We start from the raw sequence: 22,204 nt of genomic DNA, 5'->3' as shown, positions 1-22,204 counted from the left end.
ACAAAACATTCATGCAGGCTCATACAAATACACACACACACACACACACACACACATACACACATACACACAGTGCAATATCGCACTCTGACTACATACTGTATGCCAGCTGCTATACCAGTGGCATAGCACTTATGATGTAGTGCCTGTAGGTTAATATATGTGAAAAAAAGAAAAAACAATGTATGTGTGCATGAAAAAGGTTGCAGCACTGCATTCATGCCTGTGTGTCTGTATGAGTGTGTGTGCATGTGTGAGAGGCTGTAATAGTGAACCCATGGGGAGGATGGAAGCAGGTTATGCAGTATTCAGGCCCGAGATCCTTAAACCACTGAAAAATCAATTTAGCCTCATCAAGCAGGGCTCACTGTACAAACCTAACAGTGGCATGCGCACACACACACACACACACACACACACACACACACACACACATACACAAACAATCTAACCTACCTACTCCTAGCTTTTACTCACGTTTCTTTTCCTGCTCTTCCAAATTTCTTTATCTGTCCTTCCATGTTATACATTCCTCTCTGACATCTTATTCGCTCCCCCCTTTCTCTCTTTCTTTCTTATTCTCTCTCTTTCTCTGTCTGTCTCCTGTGGCCAAGGGTAGGGTATAGAGTTACAGTGGGGGGAGATATTTCCCATTTAGAGTAAGTCAACATCTCCAGATAATGAGATTAAGGCAGGATCTGTGTGCTGCGCTCTGTAGCCTCAGCTCAACCGTGTGGGGGACACATGGCTCTGATCAGCATGGGGGTCATTTGATAGCACCCAAAATCATCATCCAACCGGGATCGCAGCGGAAATTACGCTCATTAGAAAAGAAATGGGCTTAAGTACAGGTCAGATAGTTACCAATAGTCCAGCTGCATGGTGCCTTCAGTGAGCTTTGGATTTCAGCATTATATACACTGTGTAAAGTGCAACAAATGTCTGTTCTGTGTTCCTGCACAAACAAGTCCTTGTAAAAACGGCTGCGATAAGTAGTAAACAAAATTACACAAATGCAACCTGACAGGAAGGACTTCTTTTAATAGAGATCAGCTTTGTAGAGATCAGCTTTGGACACATAGCTTAAGTCTAGTCTTGGACTAAATTACACTGTCAATCACTGTCTGGAAAACTGACTCTACATGATGCATATTGCATGTGTAGTTCACAGCTAATTTACCATTAATGACTTTAGTTAATCACTAAGGTAATGAGTGTTACTGCAGCAGAAAGATCTTCTTTTGACACCAACAAAGCACAGTCATGAAATAAGACTTTTCTGGGTATCTTAAAAGATTTTTGGTTTCGATAAAAATATGAGTAGGTGTTTGTGTGTGTGTGTGTGGAAGAGAGGGGTGCGATGTGTGTTGAGGAAAGAGCTGTCCACTTCTAATTGAATTCCAATCAGAGAGGCAGCACTCAGAGGATGTTCTTGGAGCAGAGCCAGGACAGCGATAAGACAGTACATTAGACTAATATTATGTTCCCTCTGCCTGTTTCCATGGGGAACAGAAAAGAAACACAGCACGATCAATCTTGAGCATAGGAGAGAAAGAAATTCCCTCTCTCCCATCTCACCCACTAATCACTTACATTCTGTAAGACACACTACTCACACACACACACACACACACTTTTCTGTTTGTATTGCCTTTCTCACCAATATTCCTTCTCCTCTGTGTCCCAGTATTTTTCAGTCACAGTCTTCCTCCTACTACCTCCCTCCACACACACACACACACACACACACACAAACTTGCAAGAGCATTTTTCTGTGTTATATTTTCTGCCACAGGCTTAAGGTTTCCACATTATAAATTAATTAAACACTTGAACTCAATGTTTATAATATTCACAATATGCTTACTGTACAAGATATTCAAATTTGATTTTCATATTTATATTCCAGTGTATCACAATTACTTGCACACTGTTCTTGCACCCTAGCACATGATTCTCAATAACCAAAGCTGTCTTTTCCCTCAGAGAATGAAATAAAACTCTAAACACATTTCAATGCAGTTCACTCTTGTTACAATCTGATAACCTATTTTTTGCAAAACTCTTTACTAGGAAGGCACTCCCCTGCTAAGCACAAATTTCATGAGAAAGTCCCCTTCCTTTTTTCTGGACACTAAGACATTTTTGCAAATCAGTGAAAAACACTGATTCACCAGAACTAACACTACAGATTCTTTCTCTACACTTCTATATCCTTCTCAAGCCTTCCAAATGAAAAAAGGGTAGAACTGTCAATTTCTATATAATCCAGAGAGGCAGAGACAGACCTGACTGCATAGAAAAGTATATTTGGATTACTTTTATGTAGAAAAACAACAGAATAATTTAGTGTATGAAATGAGCACATCTGCCACCCTTCCAAACAAGACACACATGAATACAAAAATCGTAACGAAAGCCTTCTGTAATGTAGAGAATATTGGAAAAAACAAAGAAAAAGAATGAAGTGAGCAGAGACTGAGTTGCATGTAGATATGCAGGATGAAGAAGAAGAAAAAGAAGCACTCTATCTGGCCATGTCCTCAACCATATTTAGAGTCTGAGAGCAGCAGGGGATTATTCTAACATTGTTAGAGAACACTGCATATGATGTAAACAAAATCAAATCACTGAATCAAAATGATACGAAACATTCTGCAGAGGTCTTTTCTTTATAAGAGGACCAATTGTACCTGCTATGCAATCAAGAAGTTTATTTCATATTACAGAAATTCATTTCCTGAACACAGAAAAAACGCAAAGCAAATAAATATCATCAGTATATTAAATATCGTTAGTAAAGAATTCACTGAGATCAAAACATGGTTTGTTGTAGAAATTCATACGATAATCACGTGTTGTATTTTAAGCTGATTTCAAGGTGAGGACAGTATTTATGATTTGGGAGCCAGTGTTTCATTTTGAGCACAATATACAGTATGAGCATTTGCAAAAGGTGTGTATTGTGTGTAGTGACAAATGTATTATAGGATTTTAGACACTGAGACACTGTTTCCAGGAATGTACTTTAAACTGTAATTACTCCAAGATACACATAAATAATCCCAGTTGAACTTGAGCTTTTAATGTGGCAAGAGCGATCTTGCATGCAAAGGTGACAGCATTTTGTTTGGAGAATGTAATTTTAGAGCTCCCGCTCATTATGATGGTGATGAATGAGACCTTTATTTCTGCTGTTTTCCTTGTGATACTGAAAACCTTCGCAACTTCCTGCACTGCCTTTGAGAATAATATCTGGACAAGGATTTATGTGAATTGAAATTTCAGGTGCACATACTTGGCCTTTAGGATAGATTTAGATTCATCATAGTGTTCTTATGTTGTGAACAGAAACGAACCAGGAGTATCACAAACACATATCCATGCTCTTCATACACAAATATATCATATATTTTGGAAATTTCAAAGAATAAAATACAGTATGTCATAGACATTCACATCACAGACCTTTAAATGTAAGATGTTTTATGCTCAGCAAGTCTTGAATAACTAAAGAGGAAAAAAGTGATGAATTTTCTAAGCGCTCCTATTTGCTCTGGTCAGACTGAGTGCTTTCTTGCCAGTGAGATCACCCCACAGTTTAACTAGTGTTAATAAAGCTGCAGAAATGCTTATATGGGCACTGTGATACATTAGTGATGCACATCAGGTCACATGGCCTATATAGCAGCACCACCAGTGTTTATGCACATGCGTACCTCAGGATATTTAGACCCAAATCCTTTCAAACAGCTCAGTTTGGAGAAGCAGAAAAAACTTTCACAATGTTAATTAACACAGCTGAGTAAGGTTAATGCTATGTGGTAGTCATGTGCATGAGTGTGTGTGCGTGTCTGTAAGCATGTGTGTGTACTGACTAACCAGTTTTGCTTCTGAATGCATGGATGGTACATGAGGAGAGGAACAGGAGCTGCTGTGGGTGGGGCCTTGCATGCCCATTATGTTGGAGCCCATGGACATTTGTCTCTCCATCTGTTCGGGGGGAAACAAACAGCAAACCAACAGAATATGAACACAGGTCAGAAAAGAAAAAAAGAAAATGAAACAGACCTTTCTCACATCCAATGAACCTGTTGTTACACATTTTTAAAACCAAATAATCGCAAGACAGTTACTGGAAGATGTGTTTGAGGAGAGGCCACAATGATATTGGTGTGTGTGCATGTGGTGAGTTTCTGATTTCGCATTCTTATTTGTGTGAGAAAAAAAGTGGAGAGAAAAAAAAAAACTAACACAGGAAGTTTAACTCTGCAGAAGTGTGAGGGTCAAAAATAGAGCCTGGTTCTTGCATGAGTGGTTTCTTGTGTGAACTGTGTGTGTACATGGGAGATATTTTCAAGTATTCAGACTTTAACGGACCTAAATGTCCTCATGATAATATCCTCATAATAGGAATATTGACTTTTAAGGGTATGTTTGATGTTCATTTAAAAAAATAATAGATTTGGTTTAGGTTTAGGTTTAGGCATAACATGATGTAGCTATAATAATGCAAAAGTCAATGGAAATACCTCAAAAGTGGTAATACAAGCGTATGTGCAGGTGTGTGTGAGAGAAACACTCATTTCCTTTCCTAAACCATACAATCTTTTTTCTTCAATCCCCAGATGACCCCCTCTGTTCCCCACGAGCCAGGCCAGGTGGACGCACAGCAGCCTTCAGAAATTACTGGAGAAATATTTGGTATAAAAATATGTCCCTACACTGCACCCCTTTCCGGGGACATCAGTCTCTTGCCAAAAAACTGTCCAGCTTTAATTCAATCACCACTAAGCTTCTTTTCCCCGCCATCAATATGGACTGGCTTCAATTACAATGAGAACATGTGTTGTGTCATTAAAACCCCGATGCGTGTGCTCTCACACACTGACTCTCACTTCAGTTCTCTCCATACGTCCAGCTCTTATTGACTTTGCTACAACACAATTAAAGTTACGGACACTGTGGTAGGAATCTATACTCCAGCATGGCCTCCTGTGTCACTGATATGTGCAAGGCCCTGGGAAAGTTGACTGCTAAGACCACTAAATCATTTCAGCCTGCAAAAAAGCAAGTGAGTAGATGGTGTACAGTACTGTGTTTTTAAATTATGCATGGAATCAGAAATTTACTTTTCAGATTTCAGTAAAAATCAATTTAAAAAAAAAAAAATCTGTGCTCTGAATAAGCAAAATCAGAAATGTGCAAAATTTTGAAGATTAAATCAAAGATAGTAACACTAAGTTATAAAAAAAAATTGTGTCTGTGATTGAAAAGAAATGATTCATGTCAATCAAAATGCTGATATTGGGAAATAGAACTTAGAAACCAGTATGAGGAAATTGACATAACAGCATAGATGTTTGTGCTTTGTGTGAGATTACTAATTACTATGTCTCATTCACTATTACACTGGATAACAATTTTTTATCACATCCTGTTTAGACAGAGCAAATAATGGAAAGCTGCTATCTAACACACACTGGTGGTTGTCCTGCTCATATACAGTACTGTGCAAAAGTCTTAGGCACTCTATTTTTTTTAGTACAAACTTTGTTATAGATTTTTATTTTATGACTTCTACATTACTGATTCAGTACAAAAACATTTTAGATTTCCAAACATTAGTTTTCCAGCACAAAAGTAAATGTTCCAGAAAAATGTTTGTATGTCAGGAAAGAAAGCAGCATATTACATAAGAGACCACTTTTCAGACAAAAAACATAATGAAGGCTGCTGGGTTTTGCTGCAAAAATAAGAAGCAAGTGTAACAGTCAAAGTCTCCAGAAGAACTGTGTCTGCTTCTGCAAGATGCTCAGTAACACTTACAGCTCATTTCCTTATAAAACTGCACACATTGTACCTGAGACTGCTATTTTTTTTTTTTAAAGCAAAGGGTCACCAAATATTGACTTTGTTTCATTCATTACTGTTTACTGCTCTTTACAGTATTTTTTAATGTAGACTCATTTAATTTCATCATTTTCCAAGGCATCTTTGCTCTACAGCATTTCTTTGCATGTGCCTAAGGCTTTTGCACAGTACTGTATACCTGATTCACTCAGCAGTTAACTCCTTAAACTCCTTAAACAAAAAGGTGTAATTGTTAATATGGTGAGGCATTCCATAAGGAGACATTTATTTAACATTTATGGAAAGAGTCTCGGGTATCCATGCTTTGTAGCGGTCAGGAATTTTCCCTCCTCAAAGGGAAAGGCTTCAGGACAGAGGACTTTGCAATTTTCAGTTTCTTCTTAGCAAGAAAAGCGGTGTTTTTTTTAACGTCAAGAGAGACAAATTAAAGACCGGCATGGGAATGACTATTTATAGCTTCTATAACAAGTGATATAAGAAATAAAAGGAAAAATATCATGTGTCAATTATTAATCAATTTTAAAATTGTAATCTTTGAAAAATTGCTGTGGTATAAGAGGAATAAAACACTCTGGGCTTATTAAATATAATCTACTTTCGGTATCAAAATTCTACAACAAACCTCATCACATCCCTTTGTTGAATCTTTTCCTAACAGCACATCTTGTCATAGTTTAGTCCTTCCATAATTACTGCATAATATGATTTAGCATGAACAACTATATACGGTGAGCGTTTAAGAGGATCAGGGTTACTATTTGGATCAGGGTTAGTATGTGTATTTGGATCAGGGTTAGTATTTGGATCAGGGTTAGTATTTGGATCAGGGTTAGTATGTGTATTTGGATCAGGGTTAGTATTTGGATCAGGGTTAGTATGTGTATTTGGATCAGGGTTAGTATGTGTATTTGGATCAGGGTTAGTATTTGGATCAGGGTTAGTATTTGGATCAGGGTTAGTATGTGTATTTGGATCAGGGTTAGTATGTGTATTTGGATCAGGGTTAGTATTTGGATCAGGGTTAGTATTTGGATCAGGGTTAGTATGTGTATTTGGATCAAGGTTAGTATGTGTATTTGGATCAGGGTTAGTATGTCTATTTGGATCAGGGTTAGTATGTGTATTTGGATCAGGGTTAGTATTTGGATCAGGGTTAGTATGTGTATTTGGATCAGGGTTAGTATGTGTATTTGGATCAGGGTTAGTATTTGGATCAGGGTTAGTATGTGTATTTGGATCAGGGTTAGTATGTGTATTTGAAGGGAAATCATCAAAATTTGCTGGACTCCAGACATCTGCTCCAGTAATTCAATCAGATATGAAAGACAATATTACTGTCCCTCATCTGTGTAAGTATTTGTATGTGTGTGTGTGTGGGTGGGTGTGTCTGCATATAAGTGAATGTTTGTAGGCACTCACAGGCATGAGCACGGCGGAGGATCCCTGCATGGTGGGGTCGGGCAGAGTGCCAGGCATGGAGGCTGGCAGAGGCTGTCGCTGTCTGTTCCTCAAGTGTAGCAGTGATGAGAGAGAGCCAGGAACTGGGCTGAGGGAGACAGACAAATGGATGGACAGATGTGTGAGGCTACACATGCCAACAAGTAAATATATGTCTTTTCTCAACAATAGCAATGATGCATACTTCCTTTAACGTAAGGGACGTTGCATGCGTTTTCACAGAAACTAGACTTCCCATTTTTGTTGGTCCTAATTTCTAAGAAGTTAGTGCCAACATTTCCACTCCTCAGTGAGTCATTACCATCTCTTCTGTCCATCATATCCTCACTGGACTGCAAGCTGGTCTAAGCTGTGACAGTGAAGACTATTTTAGGGCATAGTTTTCAGGAGACTTCCGTCCACTGAAGAACTAGTATCAAAACATATACAATTTATCGATTTTATAGAGTAACCCACAACATTTTTCTAACACTGAAGCCTTAACTTTGTTAAAATTAAGTGTTACAGTAATAGATTTAGCACTTTGCTGAAAGTGCACAAGATGACATGCCTTCTGTGAAGCATAACAAACGTCCTTATCTTTAAGCCATTAAGTGTGAAAAGTTTGGGTAGAATGTGGTTTCAAGTGCTAAAAGTGTTATGATATTTATGATATATGTCTATACAAGGTCCATTCATCGTCATGACACCGGAATACACAGAAGGACACAATTAGACACACACATTTATTCTCATTGGAATTAGAGAGGCATAAGTGGCATTTTGTGTAAAAACAAAAAGCTCTTAATGAGATCTATTTAGTACAAAAACACGTATGAATCTTCAGGATGTTAAATTAAATTGGTCAGTGTTTTGTTTGGCTGTCCTATACATCCGCTCCTTCTAAGCCTTAGATTTATGACTATAGTTAATCTCACTAAGTTTTAATATAACTCTAAACAAAAATGAAGAATGCTGTACTATAACCCCTTTTATATGTAATATCTAACCCTGTTAACTGAAAACAAATGGTCTGAACCTTTATCCAATTATATCCTTCAAAATACCCTGCTCAAAATAAACGTGATGGAACATTATTATGTGGACAATGACATCTTATGAACAACCTAGTACACATAAAATCAGTAAGTAAAAATATATGTTTTTTTTTTAATTAATATATCATTATATACAGCAACATATACATTTTTCTTTTTTTTTATGGCAGGATCCTTGCACAGCCCTACCAGTTATAATACCTCAGAATTTATGGTCATGTTGTTGTCTAATGAAATGCATCATTTGGACCTTCCCATTGGTGACAAGTTTGTCAGTACAAGCCTACTCACAAGCAGCTTTTTGTTATTAACCTTAGACTAGCTAATGTTACCTCTGTCATGCAAGACAAATACAGGCCTATATACAATGTCAGAAGCATAGTTATCATGCAGCACGTAGTTCTGCTTATGCGTGATGAGTGTTATACGCATACATTTTTTTTTTCTGCTAACATTATAGTTTGGTTTAGTTTGGTTGATTGGCTATAGGATCTCCACCGGCATCTCCAATATGCCAGTAGCATACTAATAGTTTTATTTTATCTACTGAGCTGAATAGCTGATTGTCATTAAAAGTGTTATGCTGCATTACTATAATAAGATACACAATATGGTTAAAGGTATGTTGACACCTGGCCATCACACCCATATGTGGTTCTTCCCCAAACTGTTGCCAAAAAGTTTTATTGGATACCTTTGTATGCTGGAGCATTACAATTTCTCTTCACTGGAACTAAGAGGCCCAAACCTGTTCCAGCATGATAATGCCCCTGTGCACACAGCAAGCTCCATGAAGACATGGTTTGCCAAGGTTGGAGTGGAAGAACTCAAGTGACCTACACAGAGCCCTGACCTCAACCTTACTGAACACCTTTAGGATGAACAGGATTGCAGATTGTGCTCCAGGCCTGCTTGTGTGACATCAGTTCCTGACCTCACTAATGCTCTTGTGGCTGAATGAGCCCATAGCCAAGCTCCAAAATCTGATGGAAAGCCTTCTCAGAAGAGTGGAGGTTATTATAACAGCAAAAAAGGGGACTAAATCTGGAATGGGATGTTCAACAAGCACATATGGGTGTTATCAGCAGGTGTCCACAAACTATTGGCCAAATAGTGTATAATAAGCTAAACTTCAGTGAAAAGCAAAATACTGACTGACTGTATATTAGGGCTGTAACCAAATATGAATACATTACTTGAATGAATATATTACATTACAAGAATGAATTAATAATGTGTTCTAAATTGATACAAATACAGATACAAATAGGACGTGTGTTATTCTTTCTTTTTTATAAAGCTTGCCAGAAAGGTTCACAGGGCATGTGTTTAAGACTAGAGATGTGCATCACGACTGGGATCCTGCAGGATGCAACAAAAAAACTCAAGCAAGTGGTTTTTACTTTTATGTGGATGTGAGCGAGCAGTCAGATATGAAGATTGCAGCACAAACAAAGACCACATTCATTCACATGTTAAGCATTTATACAGCGTTCATTCATTCAACAAACTGCCTGGTCAGGATCACAGTGGTTCAAATTAGGCTATACTACTTTGTTTATATACTTGGGTACTACAACCTACTAAATTAATTAGAAAATATTGTGGGCTGGAACATACTTAATTCATAGCTGCACAAGCAGGATTAAAAAAACAGTCCCATGCACAACTCTAGTTGAGACCAATTACTACCTCTGTTTTATCCCCCAAGTGTTTTCCAGTGTTTCTGGGGGCATAGTTGTATGGTTCATATTTAATTAAAAAAAAAAAAAAAAAGGTTTGATTTAGGACACACCCACTTCAGGTTTAAATCCAAATACAGATACTGATACAGATATTTGGGACACTAAACAGATACAGGAACTGAGTTACACCTCTAGTGTATAGCTTGACAACTCATCAATAAATAATGAGTTTCAGTAGCATTATGAACAGAGTGCATGATTATCCATGGGGCTGTGGTAATATTAAAGTAGTGGAAATTGTGTGTGTGTGTGTGTGTGTGTGTGTGTGCGTGTGTGTTTGGGAGGTGTTCCTGGAGCCCCTGTCCACTAGAATGCCTGCACATGGGCCTGTGAGAACATGGTAAATACAATGGTGACACATTTCGTCTTGTAAGCCTAAAACATCTTATTTCAGATAAGATACGATAGATAAGGCATTTGGAAATGTAAAGCATTAGACTAGCATATTAGAATGCTAACATTCATCTGTCAGATTGTACCACTCAACTCTCGACGTCAAGATGCGCTCAGCTGAACTCTGCAGAGCTGGCACTTTAGAGTCAATCACATCCAATCCTTCTGGCATGTATTGCCCTGTTTAATCTACACTATACAGAACAGGCACTCAAATGATGTCATTTAAGCAACTGCCATCAATTATTTAGCTGGTAAGCCCAAAGCTTTGCAGCTGCCCTGCTACAGGCAACACAATTACATTTCATTTCACAGCAGGCTATGTGGATTCTTACATTTTAGCATGCATGCTAATGTCATAAAAGAAGGATGTGCTTAACAACACAGAATAATGAATAATCAGCGTTTGCCAGTGCCGAGCACTATTATGGCCAGGAAACAGGGATGACAGACAGCTGGGAGGTAGATGTAGGAAAGGGGGAAAACATTCCTCACCTGAACAAATACATGTATTTATACAGGCTAAATGGCAGCAATTGCACTGCTGACATGTCCACACACACACACACACACACACACGCACACGCACAGGCACTGTCATTAGCATTCTGACATATTGTCATTTATGTTCAATGCTCCAATCCATCACGATCAATGCTAGGGCCCCTTCACAAACTTGTGTGACATGTTAACCAGATGAGTGAAAGTCTCAGTCTCTGACACACGCCTGTATGGATACAAGGACAGAATCAGATCAACCACTTTCAATTGTTCAGTTTTCTAAATGCGAACCATATTTCAGCCCTATTTTCCATCCACAAAACAAAGTGTTTATTACACCAGCATCTTGATGAACTACACAAGACTTTTCTATTCAGTCTTAATATATTCCATTCGGATGGATATGACAAAGCGTGCAGTGAAATCTCACAGGGCTCTAATGAAGTTTTATAAATGTTTCACTTAGTCATAACTGAAAGATTATGAAATTATAAAATATCAAATTTGTTATTGTTTGTAGCTAACCTTACAGCCTCTTAACCCACACCCCCCTCCAGGCTAACATTACCAGTAAATGTTTCTGGTCTGTCAGAAGTCTTCAGAGCAGTGGTTCTCAATCGAGTCCTCACACAACACAAGAGACAGAGCAAAAATCTCTGTGGGGTCCCAACGACTGATTTGAGAACCACTGTACTAGTGCAGTTTTTCAATCCTGGTCCTGCCATACACCCTCCATACATGTTTAAGTTCTCCATACTCCCAAGTCATCAGCTAATTAACAAGCATGTAGAACTGGGTGAGTTAGAGGAGGGAAAACACTCTGATGTCTCTCTTTCCTCATCATGTTTTGTGCTCTCCAAACAAATTAAAACAATTATTAAAATCCTTACCATTTACTTCTCTGTGCTATAGTGAAGAGGATAATAAAGCATAAATGTAATCTATCCTAGATCCTAATTGATTCAATCTATTTTAAAGTACGTCTGGCATCTAATCAGAAAGAAATACTTCCTCGGGTCACAGTATAAATAAAATTTAGTTATGGAGTAACTAGCATTAGCAGTAGAGTGAGACAGTGCAGTATAACACAAGAGCTCAGTTCGAGTCTGGGCCTCCACCCAGGCAACAAGGGGATGAAAAAACAAGGCTGTGTAGAGAGAAAGAGAAAAAAGAGAGAGAGGAACAGACAAACAGAGAGCGAGAGAGAGCGAGCGAGAGCTCTTTTTAGGCCGTCTCTCTCACGCATGGGCAGGAAGGCCTCCAAATTGCAGTTGAGCTTGGCTAAAGAGAAAGAAAGCAGCTTTCCCACTGCAAGCTACTCACCTGACCCAGAGAGACCAAGGGGGGTTGAACTAGAGACAGAAACAATTTAAGACACTGAGAAGTTCTCCAGGCATCTTGTATGCACAAACACACACACGCACACACAGAAACACTATATGGCCAGAAGTTGAGGCAGAAACCCAACATACATGGGATGCCAGTCATCATGTACATGCATACTCAGACACTCAATCACATCTAGGGGCAATTTAGGTATGGAAGGTATGGATTTTGTCTATACTGTTATACTGATATAGAAACAGTTTTGTATAAAAAAAAAAAAACAACAACATGCAGTATTACACACATATAATCTATGTGATGCAACAAGAGTGAAAAACTGAACAAGCTAAAAAAAAAAAAACAGTCAACATGGTTTTCTATCGTGCTATCCACACTGGTTGCACATGACACAGCTGATGTCATTCAGTATCCAAAAATCACTAGCGCTATTGATGAAAGCCATTGACCAATTTGTCCTGCCTTAGTGAACAGTGCTACCATAGCATACATTTTCAGGTCTTTGTATAACAATCATGTCTCGTTTTTCTATGTTATTACCATGGCTTTATCACAAAATACCTCTGGCATAAAATTTATTGATGGCATGCTTGGACTTGTCCGAAAATGCTTCAAGCAGGAAATTATTGATAGCATATTTCGATAGTCTAATAGTTAGTCTTGAGATTCTGACTGAACAGTAGATATTGCATTATTCTAATGTATTGGGTCATCAAGTCTCTCTGCAATGTTAACAGATTTAAACTTTCCCTGCTGAATGAACTTGGTCTGTGCAAAAGACCAGGCTGGTAAAGTAGATGGAAATTTGAATTTGAGTTACTGCCACTATTTTAGGAGAGTTTAAAAAAAAAGGGGTTTAAAATGAATGTTTGATTATAACTGGCCAAATTAATACTAAATTGTTTATCAAATTTCTTCTCTTAGATTCTACTGTGTGCTCCTGTCAAAGCCGCCATTTTAATGCATTTATATCCCCCTTGAGCCATCCCCTCAAGGGAAAAACCCCTGGTTTCACTCACTCACCTAATGTGGACATGTTAGTACCTTTACATACAACACAAAATTTATTTGTTGTTTATTTATTTATTTATTGCTCTATTTATTGTAAAAGTAAAACACACAATTTATTTTCATAACTTGTACTGCCGTACATTCACCAAACACTTTATTAGGAACACTAAACTAATACTGGGTAGGACCTCCCTTTGCTCTCAAAATAGATTCAATTCTTCATAGCATGGATTCCACAAGATGTTGGAAACGTTCCTATGAGATTCTGGTCCATGTTGACATGATTGCATCATGTAATTCCTGCAGATTTTTCAGATGCATTTTCATCCTCTCACTCTCCTGTTCTACCACATCCCAAAGGTGTTCTATTGGATTCAGATCCGGTGACTGGGAAGACCATTGTCATGTTCATGAAACCAGTTTGAGATGACTTTTTTCTGACATGGTGCATTATCAGGCCGGAAGTAGCCATTAGAAGATGGGTAAATTGTGGCCATGAAGGGATGCACATGGTCAGCAACAATACTCAAATAGGCTGCGGCATTCAAGTGATGATTGATTGGTATTAACAGGGCCAAAGTGCGCCAAGAAAACATTCCCCTCACCATTACACCTCCACAATCTTGGACTGTTGACACAAGGCAGGTTGGGTCCATGGATTCATGCTGTTGGCACCAAATTTTGAACCTACCATCTGTGTGCCTCAGCAGAAATAGAGATTCATCAGAGCAGGCTACGTTTTTCCAGTCTTTCACTGTCCAGTTTTGGTGAGTCTGTGCCCACTGCAGCCTCAGCTTTCTGTTCTTGGCTGACAGAAGAGGAAACTGACGTGGTCTGCTGTTGTAGCCCATCCGCATTAATTTGTGCATTGCCCTGCTGCCATATGATTGGGTGATTAGATAATTGCATGAATGAGTAAGTGCAGGTGTTCCTTATAAAGTGCTTGGTGAGTATAGCAGTATAATTCAGTTGGAGTGGTTTGCTAAACAGCAAACTCACTTGGGTTCTTGTTCTGCATATTAAACAAGAAATTGTATTTAAATTAGATTTAAAGGACAATATTAATGTGAAGTCCATTTTTTAAAATTAATTAAATACTGAACCAAACAATTCAGTAAATCTGCTCCTTGTGAAGTTAAAAGGACATCACATTATATTACAATATATACTCATACTGTGACCATATTGTGCTAAACATTTTTGCCATACCACCCATGACTAATATACAGTATATAAAATGACTGTGGATTTGGACTGTGGAGCCCTGGTGAATCCAAACACACAGATACACAGTGCAGCCCGACCCTTGGCTCTCAGATTACACACACAACCCCACTCTTCCCAACATGACATCACTCCTCTTTCTGTCTTTATCTCTCACTTTCTTCCAGCACTGTAGTTTTTTGAATCTCCAGATCCTTCCTCTAGCCCTTTCTCTTGATTATCTCTGATGGGACACTCAGTCATAACACAAACACAATTAATTCTGCTGCACACACTTGGGCATATCCAGGTCCAGATCAGATGAGAGGACTCCACGTGTAGCATTCTAGCTCTGTGAGCTCTGCACATCATGGACATGCTCCAAATGCACCAACAGGGTAAATGAATGGGATTTTCATGGGTGTTTGAGAACCTTTGTATGTACTGTAGGTCATACCATTTGTGCCATATGGTATACAAAGGTATCTGCATGCATATGAATTAGACAGCAGACATGCAGCCAGATCACAAGGCTCAACCTTAGTGACTTCAACACAAGAGGCCTAGTTGCAGCATGCAGAGAGAGGAGAGAGAGCGAGAGAGAGAGAGAGAGGCACAGTCAGCCCACTGACTCATATCCTTCCCTTCTTCTCTCCTTCCAACAATGATGTAATGCTCTTGGCTTCTTGCCCTCCTACCACCCCCTGCCTCTCTCTGCCTCTCTCTCTGCCTCTCTCTCTCTCTCTCTCTCTCTCTCTCTCTCTCTCTCTCTCTCTCTGCGCCATGCTGGTGAGGTCAATGCTAACTGGAGCAGACACGGCAGGAGCAAGGAACTTTTACTCTGTGTGAATGTAACCAAAACAGCCCCGGGCTCACTTCCAGGCGCTGGGAGATGGTGGTGCGGTCTCCACAACAACGGGCCTAAACAGTGAGAGAAACAGAGAGAGTCCAAACAGCTTGCAGCTGCCTGGCGCTCTGAGTAAATACAGCACAGGACCTGCTCCTGATTTACCACTTTAATCATGAAGAGAGAGAAGGGGGGGGGGGGGGGGGGGGGGGGGGGATTGAGATACAAAGGGGGCGTAGAGCTTAAGAGAGTGCCACAGTGCTTGGGACTGCTAGTGCTGGAAGGATAGGAGGTATAAGAATGTGATCAAATAAATCAAGTCCTAATGGATTGTGAGACTCTTATTAAAAAGGGTGACAGTTACCACATGTGGAGGGACAGCAATCTTGGCATGTCCTTGTCCCATTGCTTAAGGACCCAAATTACATAACTCAACATGTGGAATTATATAAATTAACCAGGTGTGAAAGAAATGCAGTGACAGGCACCATAAACCAGCTAAGCACTATCTACGAGAGTGTGAGACTTGTTCTGGGACATCCTCAGGGCAAAGCAGCATCCTACAATTCCTGTAGTGTATTACAAACCCATAATTATGTGCCAATATTTCCCTCAGCACAGAGGGGAACTGGTCCAGAGAGGAAAAAATGATCTGGCACAGGTCCAGCTTCTTCTTCATGTGACTGAAACTGGCCCATGAGTCCCGCCTACACCTGTCAATAGAACCTGCTGCCCATATATCACCCTGAGAGCTTCACTCGTCACATGGATATAATCCCGCCCACCAGTTGCCGACTGCAGACAGAGCCAATCAAACAGAGTCAGACCCAGGTGACAACTCTGCTGATGCAGTCCATTGGCTGGGGTAGAATGTCATGTGTGGAGCTTTCTGGTGTTCGGGAACACTGGCTGCATTTATCAAAACCTGTTTCTCAGTTTCATCTGAGTGACACTTCCAAAACAGGCCTGTGTTCTCTTCTCGCCAAAACCACATCTGCAGGCTTACTCTTAATGTCAACCCATAAGCCTCTAGAGCAGCAAGTGTATGTAGTTCATCACAAGTTATGCAAGAGTATGTGACACCTTGTGGCCCATCTTCACATTCCATCAGGATCCTGCTTTATATCTTCCATCCACTTTGGCTTCAATGCTGTGTTCACTCATTTTTTTTGGGCTATTCCACTATTCATCAAGCGCCACCTGATCAGACCCTTTTTCTCCCTTTTAGAGCTCTCTCTACTTCACTTCCTCCAGCTGTTCTTTTCATCATCCCCATTTTAGGTCTTCATCTTCCCCATCCTCTTCCTCTCTTTCCTCAACCTGAGGGCCATTCCTCCCGATAATCCACTCTTGATCCCATTCTTCCTCTCTTCCCTACTCTCTGTCATGGCGGGTGGACAGCCCTGGGGCTGTGGATGACACAGCAGTGTAGGAATGAGAGGAACAGGGCCTGGGCGTTCCTCTCCAAATGCTCTATTAAAGCCTGCGCTGTACACAATGAGCTCACTCTAATTCAGCTCAGATGTACATCCTGCCTGTCTGCCATCTCTCATTCGCTCTCTTTTCTTCCTCTCCAAATCATGCTATTTTTTATATGTATGTCATAGGTCCTGATGTCCAAAACTGATTTCTCTCTTTGCTGCTCTAAAGCCACACACAAAGTGAGAAGATGCCATTCAATATTTTATATTTAATATTTAAATTAGTTGAAGATTCCACATGCATTTCTTATTCATAAATCACTGTATTATGTAATGATGATACCATGGTAAACATTTTATTTTTAAATCTGATATCTACCATGACAGTCTACAGTTTTAACAATGCAAATTGAAATCTAACCATGGAAATCTATGACGTCCATGTTTTTGGCCCAAAAGCAGAAAGCCTTAAAAATACATTTCACTGCTAAGAGAATGATAATCGTAATTATAAAGGACAATGATGATGACAGGCTAGGAGCATGAAACTCAATAATGCTATTTTACATAACTACTCACAATAGTTATTCATTTCCCATTTCCGCTTCTCAAGTGCAGTGAACTACTTTTCCTCATTCTCTGAAACTATATGTCTCTCTCTCTCTCTCTCTCTCTCTCTCCACCAAGCTGCCGTGTACAGATATGGTAATGTACTATTTCAGAACTCAGCTTCCTCTATACGCATCAAAACTACCTCAGGATGTCCTCTCTACTCTGGAGGTGTGAAAACAAGCATGCATGCAGAGTTGTAGAGTCACATCCCTCTATTACACACACACACACACACACACACACACACACACAATAAGAGATGCATAAAGTCAGCTGTGTGACAATAAAGAATTTTTGAGCCCTCTGGACACGCTGTTCTAAAACTGCTCTTAAACTAAACTATGATAATTTACTTCACTCTCTTACACTTTATGTTATTATGAAACTATTTTTATTAAGAACATCAAGATGGTTTCTATAATGGTTCATGATGCCTCTGAAACTTTTCTGAGTATAAATGGTGCCTGTACAGGACCTCTCTGATCCTCTCTCTCGGCAATTCACACACACACACACACACACACACACACACCTTATAATGCTGTCTTACTAAACTGTGTGCTCACAATCTAAATATTAAGATTGGGAGAATTATTTGGCTTGATATTTTAGCAATGTCGATTTTAAGTAGAAACACAGTGAAAAGCCAAATCAGATGCTATGTTTGAGGTCTTAAGCTTCCTTGTATTGCCAGAAGAGTGAAGTTTGATTTTGCAGTGTAATTTTTAAGAAACTAAAACCTTGTGATTTAGACTGCTGAATAAATGCCAAGGAGAGAGGTTTAAAAAATTCAGCAATTCTGAAATCAAGCCTCAGCTGTCACACTTTAGGGTATGTGCTAAATTTGGGGTGGTGTTAAAACATTTAAAAGAAAATGTCTGACTTCCTTCATCATTAGCATGTAGCCGCCAACTGGTCTCAAAGTTTATCATGGTCTTGTAACTAATTATGCTACTGATACTACACATGCTAATGATTTAAGCATGTGCTTACTGGTCTAATAAATCTTCAAAGAAAAAGAAAACCAAAAATCCAAAAAGAATAAAAGAGTTATCTGAGCCCCCAAACTGACAGGAAGATTTATCACACATTCAACCCATTAGAAGTCATTATTATGTTTTTTCCACAACTCCTGCACCATTGCACATTGCTGGTTCATGCTTCCATTCACTGCATACCCCCTCCCACCTCCTGCAATAAGAGACATTGAGGGACTCGTACAGTGTTTTATCTCATGCGGTTGACTAGCTGTGTCTAACATGTTTAGCACTGACACAACTCAGGAACAGATGGTTTCAATTCGAAAAGCCGAGGCCGTTTGAATCATTCGGACGTTCCCCATCTCCCAACAGTGGGCAATAATGGTAGCCATGATGTTCAGATTCGCTGTGTTGTGCTCTTTCTTTTGTAATTTCTTTACAGTTTCTGCTGGTTTTTGTCAAGGTGTGCATCAGAGGGCTTTCTTGTTCAGGGACAGCACATATCAGGGGAACGTACACGAACTGCTGGGGGAAGGTGGGGAGGATGGGGGTCCTTGGGCTTGCAGCTGTGGGCCTCTCGCCTCAGCAGGCTGGTTTGAGTAACGCCAAGCTTAATTGATTCCAAGCCTCAAAAGTACTTTACTAAACATGTTGCAGCAATGGGTTTTCTTTTTGCTCTCTTAATTTAACAGAGGCCCTTTACCTCTTTCATAATCCATAGTCTAAGAAGCCAGGAAACAGACACAGTAAGGATCGAAGTAAGGTTCTGTGAAGCTACATATATATTCTATATAGGAAGTATGCAGAGCGCATTTGACTTTCTGTAAACTCCATACAATATCAGCTTACCATAATATGCATTTCAAAACCTCAGCTCCAGAACACTTTCCATGCCCACTGTGTAATTTATATAGTATAGGTAATACTACATTCTCATACTAAAAATGAAGAAGGTTCTCTTTATAATAATACATTTGTCTACAGAGTAAAAAAAGTGATTTTCTTTGTATATTCCAGCTTGGAGGAGTGTGCACTCAGAAATGGTACATCATCCCTGGAACAACTGACATTTAAAGGCCTTGATCAGTGTCAGCTTTAAGTATTGTGAAACTTGAAATTGCAACCTTCTGATCAGTCGCCCAGAATGTTAACCACCAAACTACCACTGTTATTATAAAGATAGCAATGTTAATGCCTCGTATCTACCAGTCTTCCACTCTTCCAACTAAGCTAATGAAGGTAACATAATCATAATCAAAAGCAGCAATTGATGGAAACATTATTCATATGTTCTTCAGGCAGGCTTTACTTAAAATGTGCAAAACATTTAGAACTTTAGATGGAACACATCCTGACAGGACACTTATTTTCCTTTCTCACTAATCATGAACAGGAGAATTAGCATACACCTGCTGTCTATGCAAGCTTTTATGAATGCTTTGGTTTTATGAGTCTTTTATGAGCACTTCATTAAGCCACAGTACAGCACTGTACAGCTGCAGTGTTGTGTGTGAGCAGTGGCAGCAGTGCTGAGGGGTGTGTGACAGAGGAACATAGTTACAATGCAGATGAGAAGGAAGAGGAGCCCCTGTGAACAGAAGCACTCACTGACCCTCTGCTTCCTGCCAAATGGGCCTTTGGGTTACAGAAAGTAACATTTCTGTGCCAAGGGGTTTCCTTGCTTGGCTTTTCCCGCTGAGGTGGACATTTCCACACTCACTGCTGCCGGCCTACTCGGGATAACCAGCGACCTCCGCAGCCCCTGTAAACAATAGAGCTCGTATGGCTGGCTTTCCAGCTACTTTCTCATGGTCTTGTTTGATGCCACTGTGTGACGCTCACACCAACTAGTTGGAATATCAAGATAAAATGATTTGTAATCAGTGATCCATACACCAGTCGTTCTATTTATCAAATTAATTCTTAAGAAAAACACAAATCTGAGCTTGTAAATGTTCATTTATGTGATGGAAAGAATCAAGTCAAGCCTCTTCATGTTTAGACCTGACTAATGTCATTCCCTCACTGTGCTATAAACCAGAGCCTGTTTTGCCACTTCATTAGTGCTGTATATACATTCAGCTTCTGTTCAGCTTCTACATGGCAATGCATTTGAGTTGAGATTAAGCTCATTAACCACAAACACATTTTTAATCCATCTTTACCAAGGCTGCTAATAATTCGGGGGCTGACTATTTTATAAATAGACAGTTCATAGTTGCAGTTACTCCATGATATTCTATATTGGGCAGCTGACAAAAATGACTGTAACGTAATATGTATAATGAAAAGTTTTCATTTTTGTAAAGTAGACAGAGACTAATGATGTAAACAGAATACTGCTATGATGAAAAGGAAAATGTAAAAAGTTGAAATCTAAATTTATAAATCTACAGTTAAAATATATAATTTCCAACTATGCAGCATTTTAATTTCAATAAAAAATACAGAGAACGAATTTTCTACAGTGTTTGTATAAACTCTGAAGCCCAAGAGCAAGTCAGTTATTTATAAATATTTTCAGTAACATATTATTTGAACGGTGCCTTCAGTGGGCCTTCATAACACATTCATTAGTGAATCCTTTATAAAGTAATGCTGGGTGATTTCTGAAAGACTGAGGTCAAAATGTGTGAGGTGACAATAATGTATTTATCTTTATCTTGAAAGAGAGAAGAAGCCTTTTGTCTGTCTTTTCATTTGTTGTTTTGTCCTTTAAATGCATTTTGTTGATTTATTCATTTACTGATTTATTTAATTTTATTTGTATTTTATTTCATTTCTCTTTGGAATTACTACATTTTTTCTCACAAATTATTTGTCAGTTTATACTAACAGCACATTTACATTTTAAGTATTACCACCTGTAATCTTATCTTTTGGGAAGTGTACTTATCTATTTCAGCTATAGGGCCAGCTTCACTGATTATGAAGACTAGGTGAATGCTAATGGTCTCAAACTGATGTGGTCATCAAATTTGCATTTATGAAGCACAATATAAGCTATATTACAATTTTAGTTATTTAAGAAGCCCATATGTCAGCTAAGTGGGTACTTCACAGACTTCATGAATGTGCTGTTAGCAAAAAAAAAAAAAAAAGCTTATAAGATAAGAATAAAAAATGACTTACAATTGTAAAGTCTGACCATAATGATGATTGAGAGATCTTTTTTTCTCTCTTTCCTATTAAGACAAAGCTGTACTAAACAAACCCTCTGTCACCTCACAAGTTCTGTAGTCCACTGCAAGTGAATGAGCACCATTCTTATTGCTGCTGCTCTCCCTTGCTCTCTCTCTCTCTCTTTCTCTCTATCTCTCTCTCTTCTGTGGCTGAAATTCCATCCAACCCTCTGAACAAAAGCCACTGTCGACCTGTCAGTCAAACTGACTGACAGTCTTCCCATCCAATATTCACAAGCTGTCCCATCTAGGCATCTGCCCCGTGCTGTCTCGCCACTGACATAGAGAAGACATTGTGTTCTCCTTTAACCTCGCGCGTCACACCATGCAATGCACAAGGACCAGTCATTAACTGTAACACTGACCCTCCGCAGAAGTGTGTGTATGTGTATGTACATGTGTGTTGCAGTGATTGTTGGGGAGTGGTAAAGCAAGTAAGTATGGAGGGCATGCTTAACATGCAGAGAATATCCTGGAGCCTTGCTACTTAATTGAGTGGTTAAAAAAAATAATGAAAACAGTTTCGTCTTGTACATATTGGGTGCAGTTCAGGTCTGCATAGGCCTTGGTCATTGGTCATGTGTTTGAACAGAACC

At 39.2% G+C, this 22,204-nt stretch overlaps 1 protein-coding gene across 2 annotated transcripts in view; it reads right to left on the bottom strand.

The window, feature by feature from the left end:
- Positions 1-22,204, bottom strand: part of creb5b (cAMP responsive element binding protein 5b) — a 58,137-nt gene that overhangs the window by 20,859 nt on the left and 15,074 nt on the right. For both annotated transcript variants that reach the window (XM_026940021.3, XM_026940019.3), the window contains exons 6-7: positions 7,294-7,420; positions 3,883-3,993 (exon numbers count right to left, since the gene is read on the bottom strand). In XM_026940021.3, the coding sequence (XP_026795822.1) occupies positions 3,883-3,993; positions 7,294-7,420 (238 nt within the window). The remainder of the gene's footprint in view (positions 1-3,882; positions 3,994-7,293; positions 7,421-22,204) is intronic.

This window comes from Pangasianodon hypophthalmus, chromosome 1 (genome assembly GCF_027358585.1).
Source record: "Pangasianodon hypophthalmus isolate fPanHyp1 chromosome 1, fPanHyp1.pri, whole genome shotgun sequence".
NCBI lineage: Eukaryota > Metazoa > Chordata > Actinopteri > Siluriformes > Pangasiidae > Pangasianodon > Pangasianodon hypophthalmus.
Note: the sequence above shows the minus strand (reverse complement) of the source record. Positions and strands in the feature narration are given on the sequence as shown.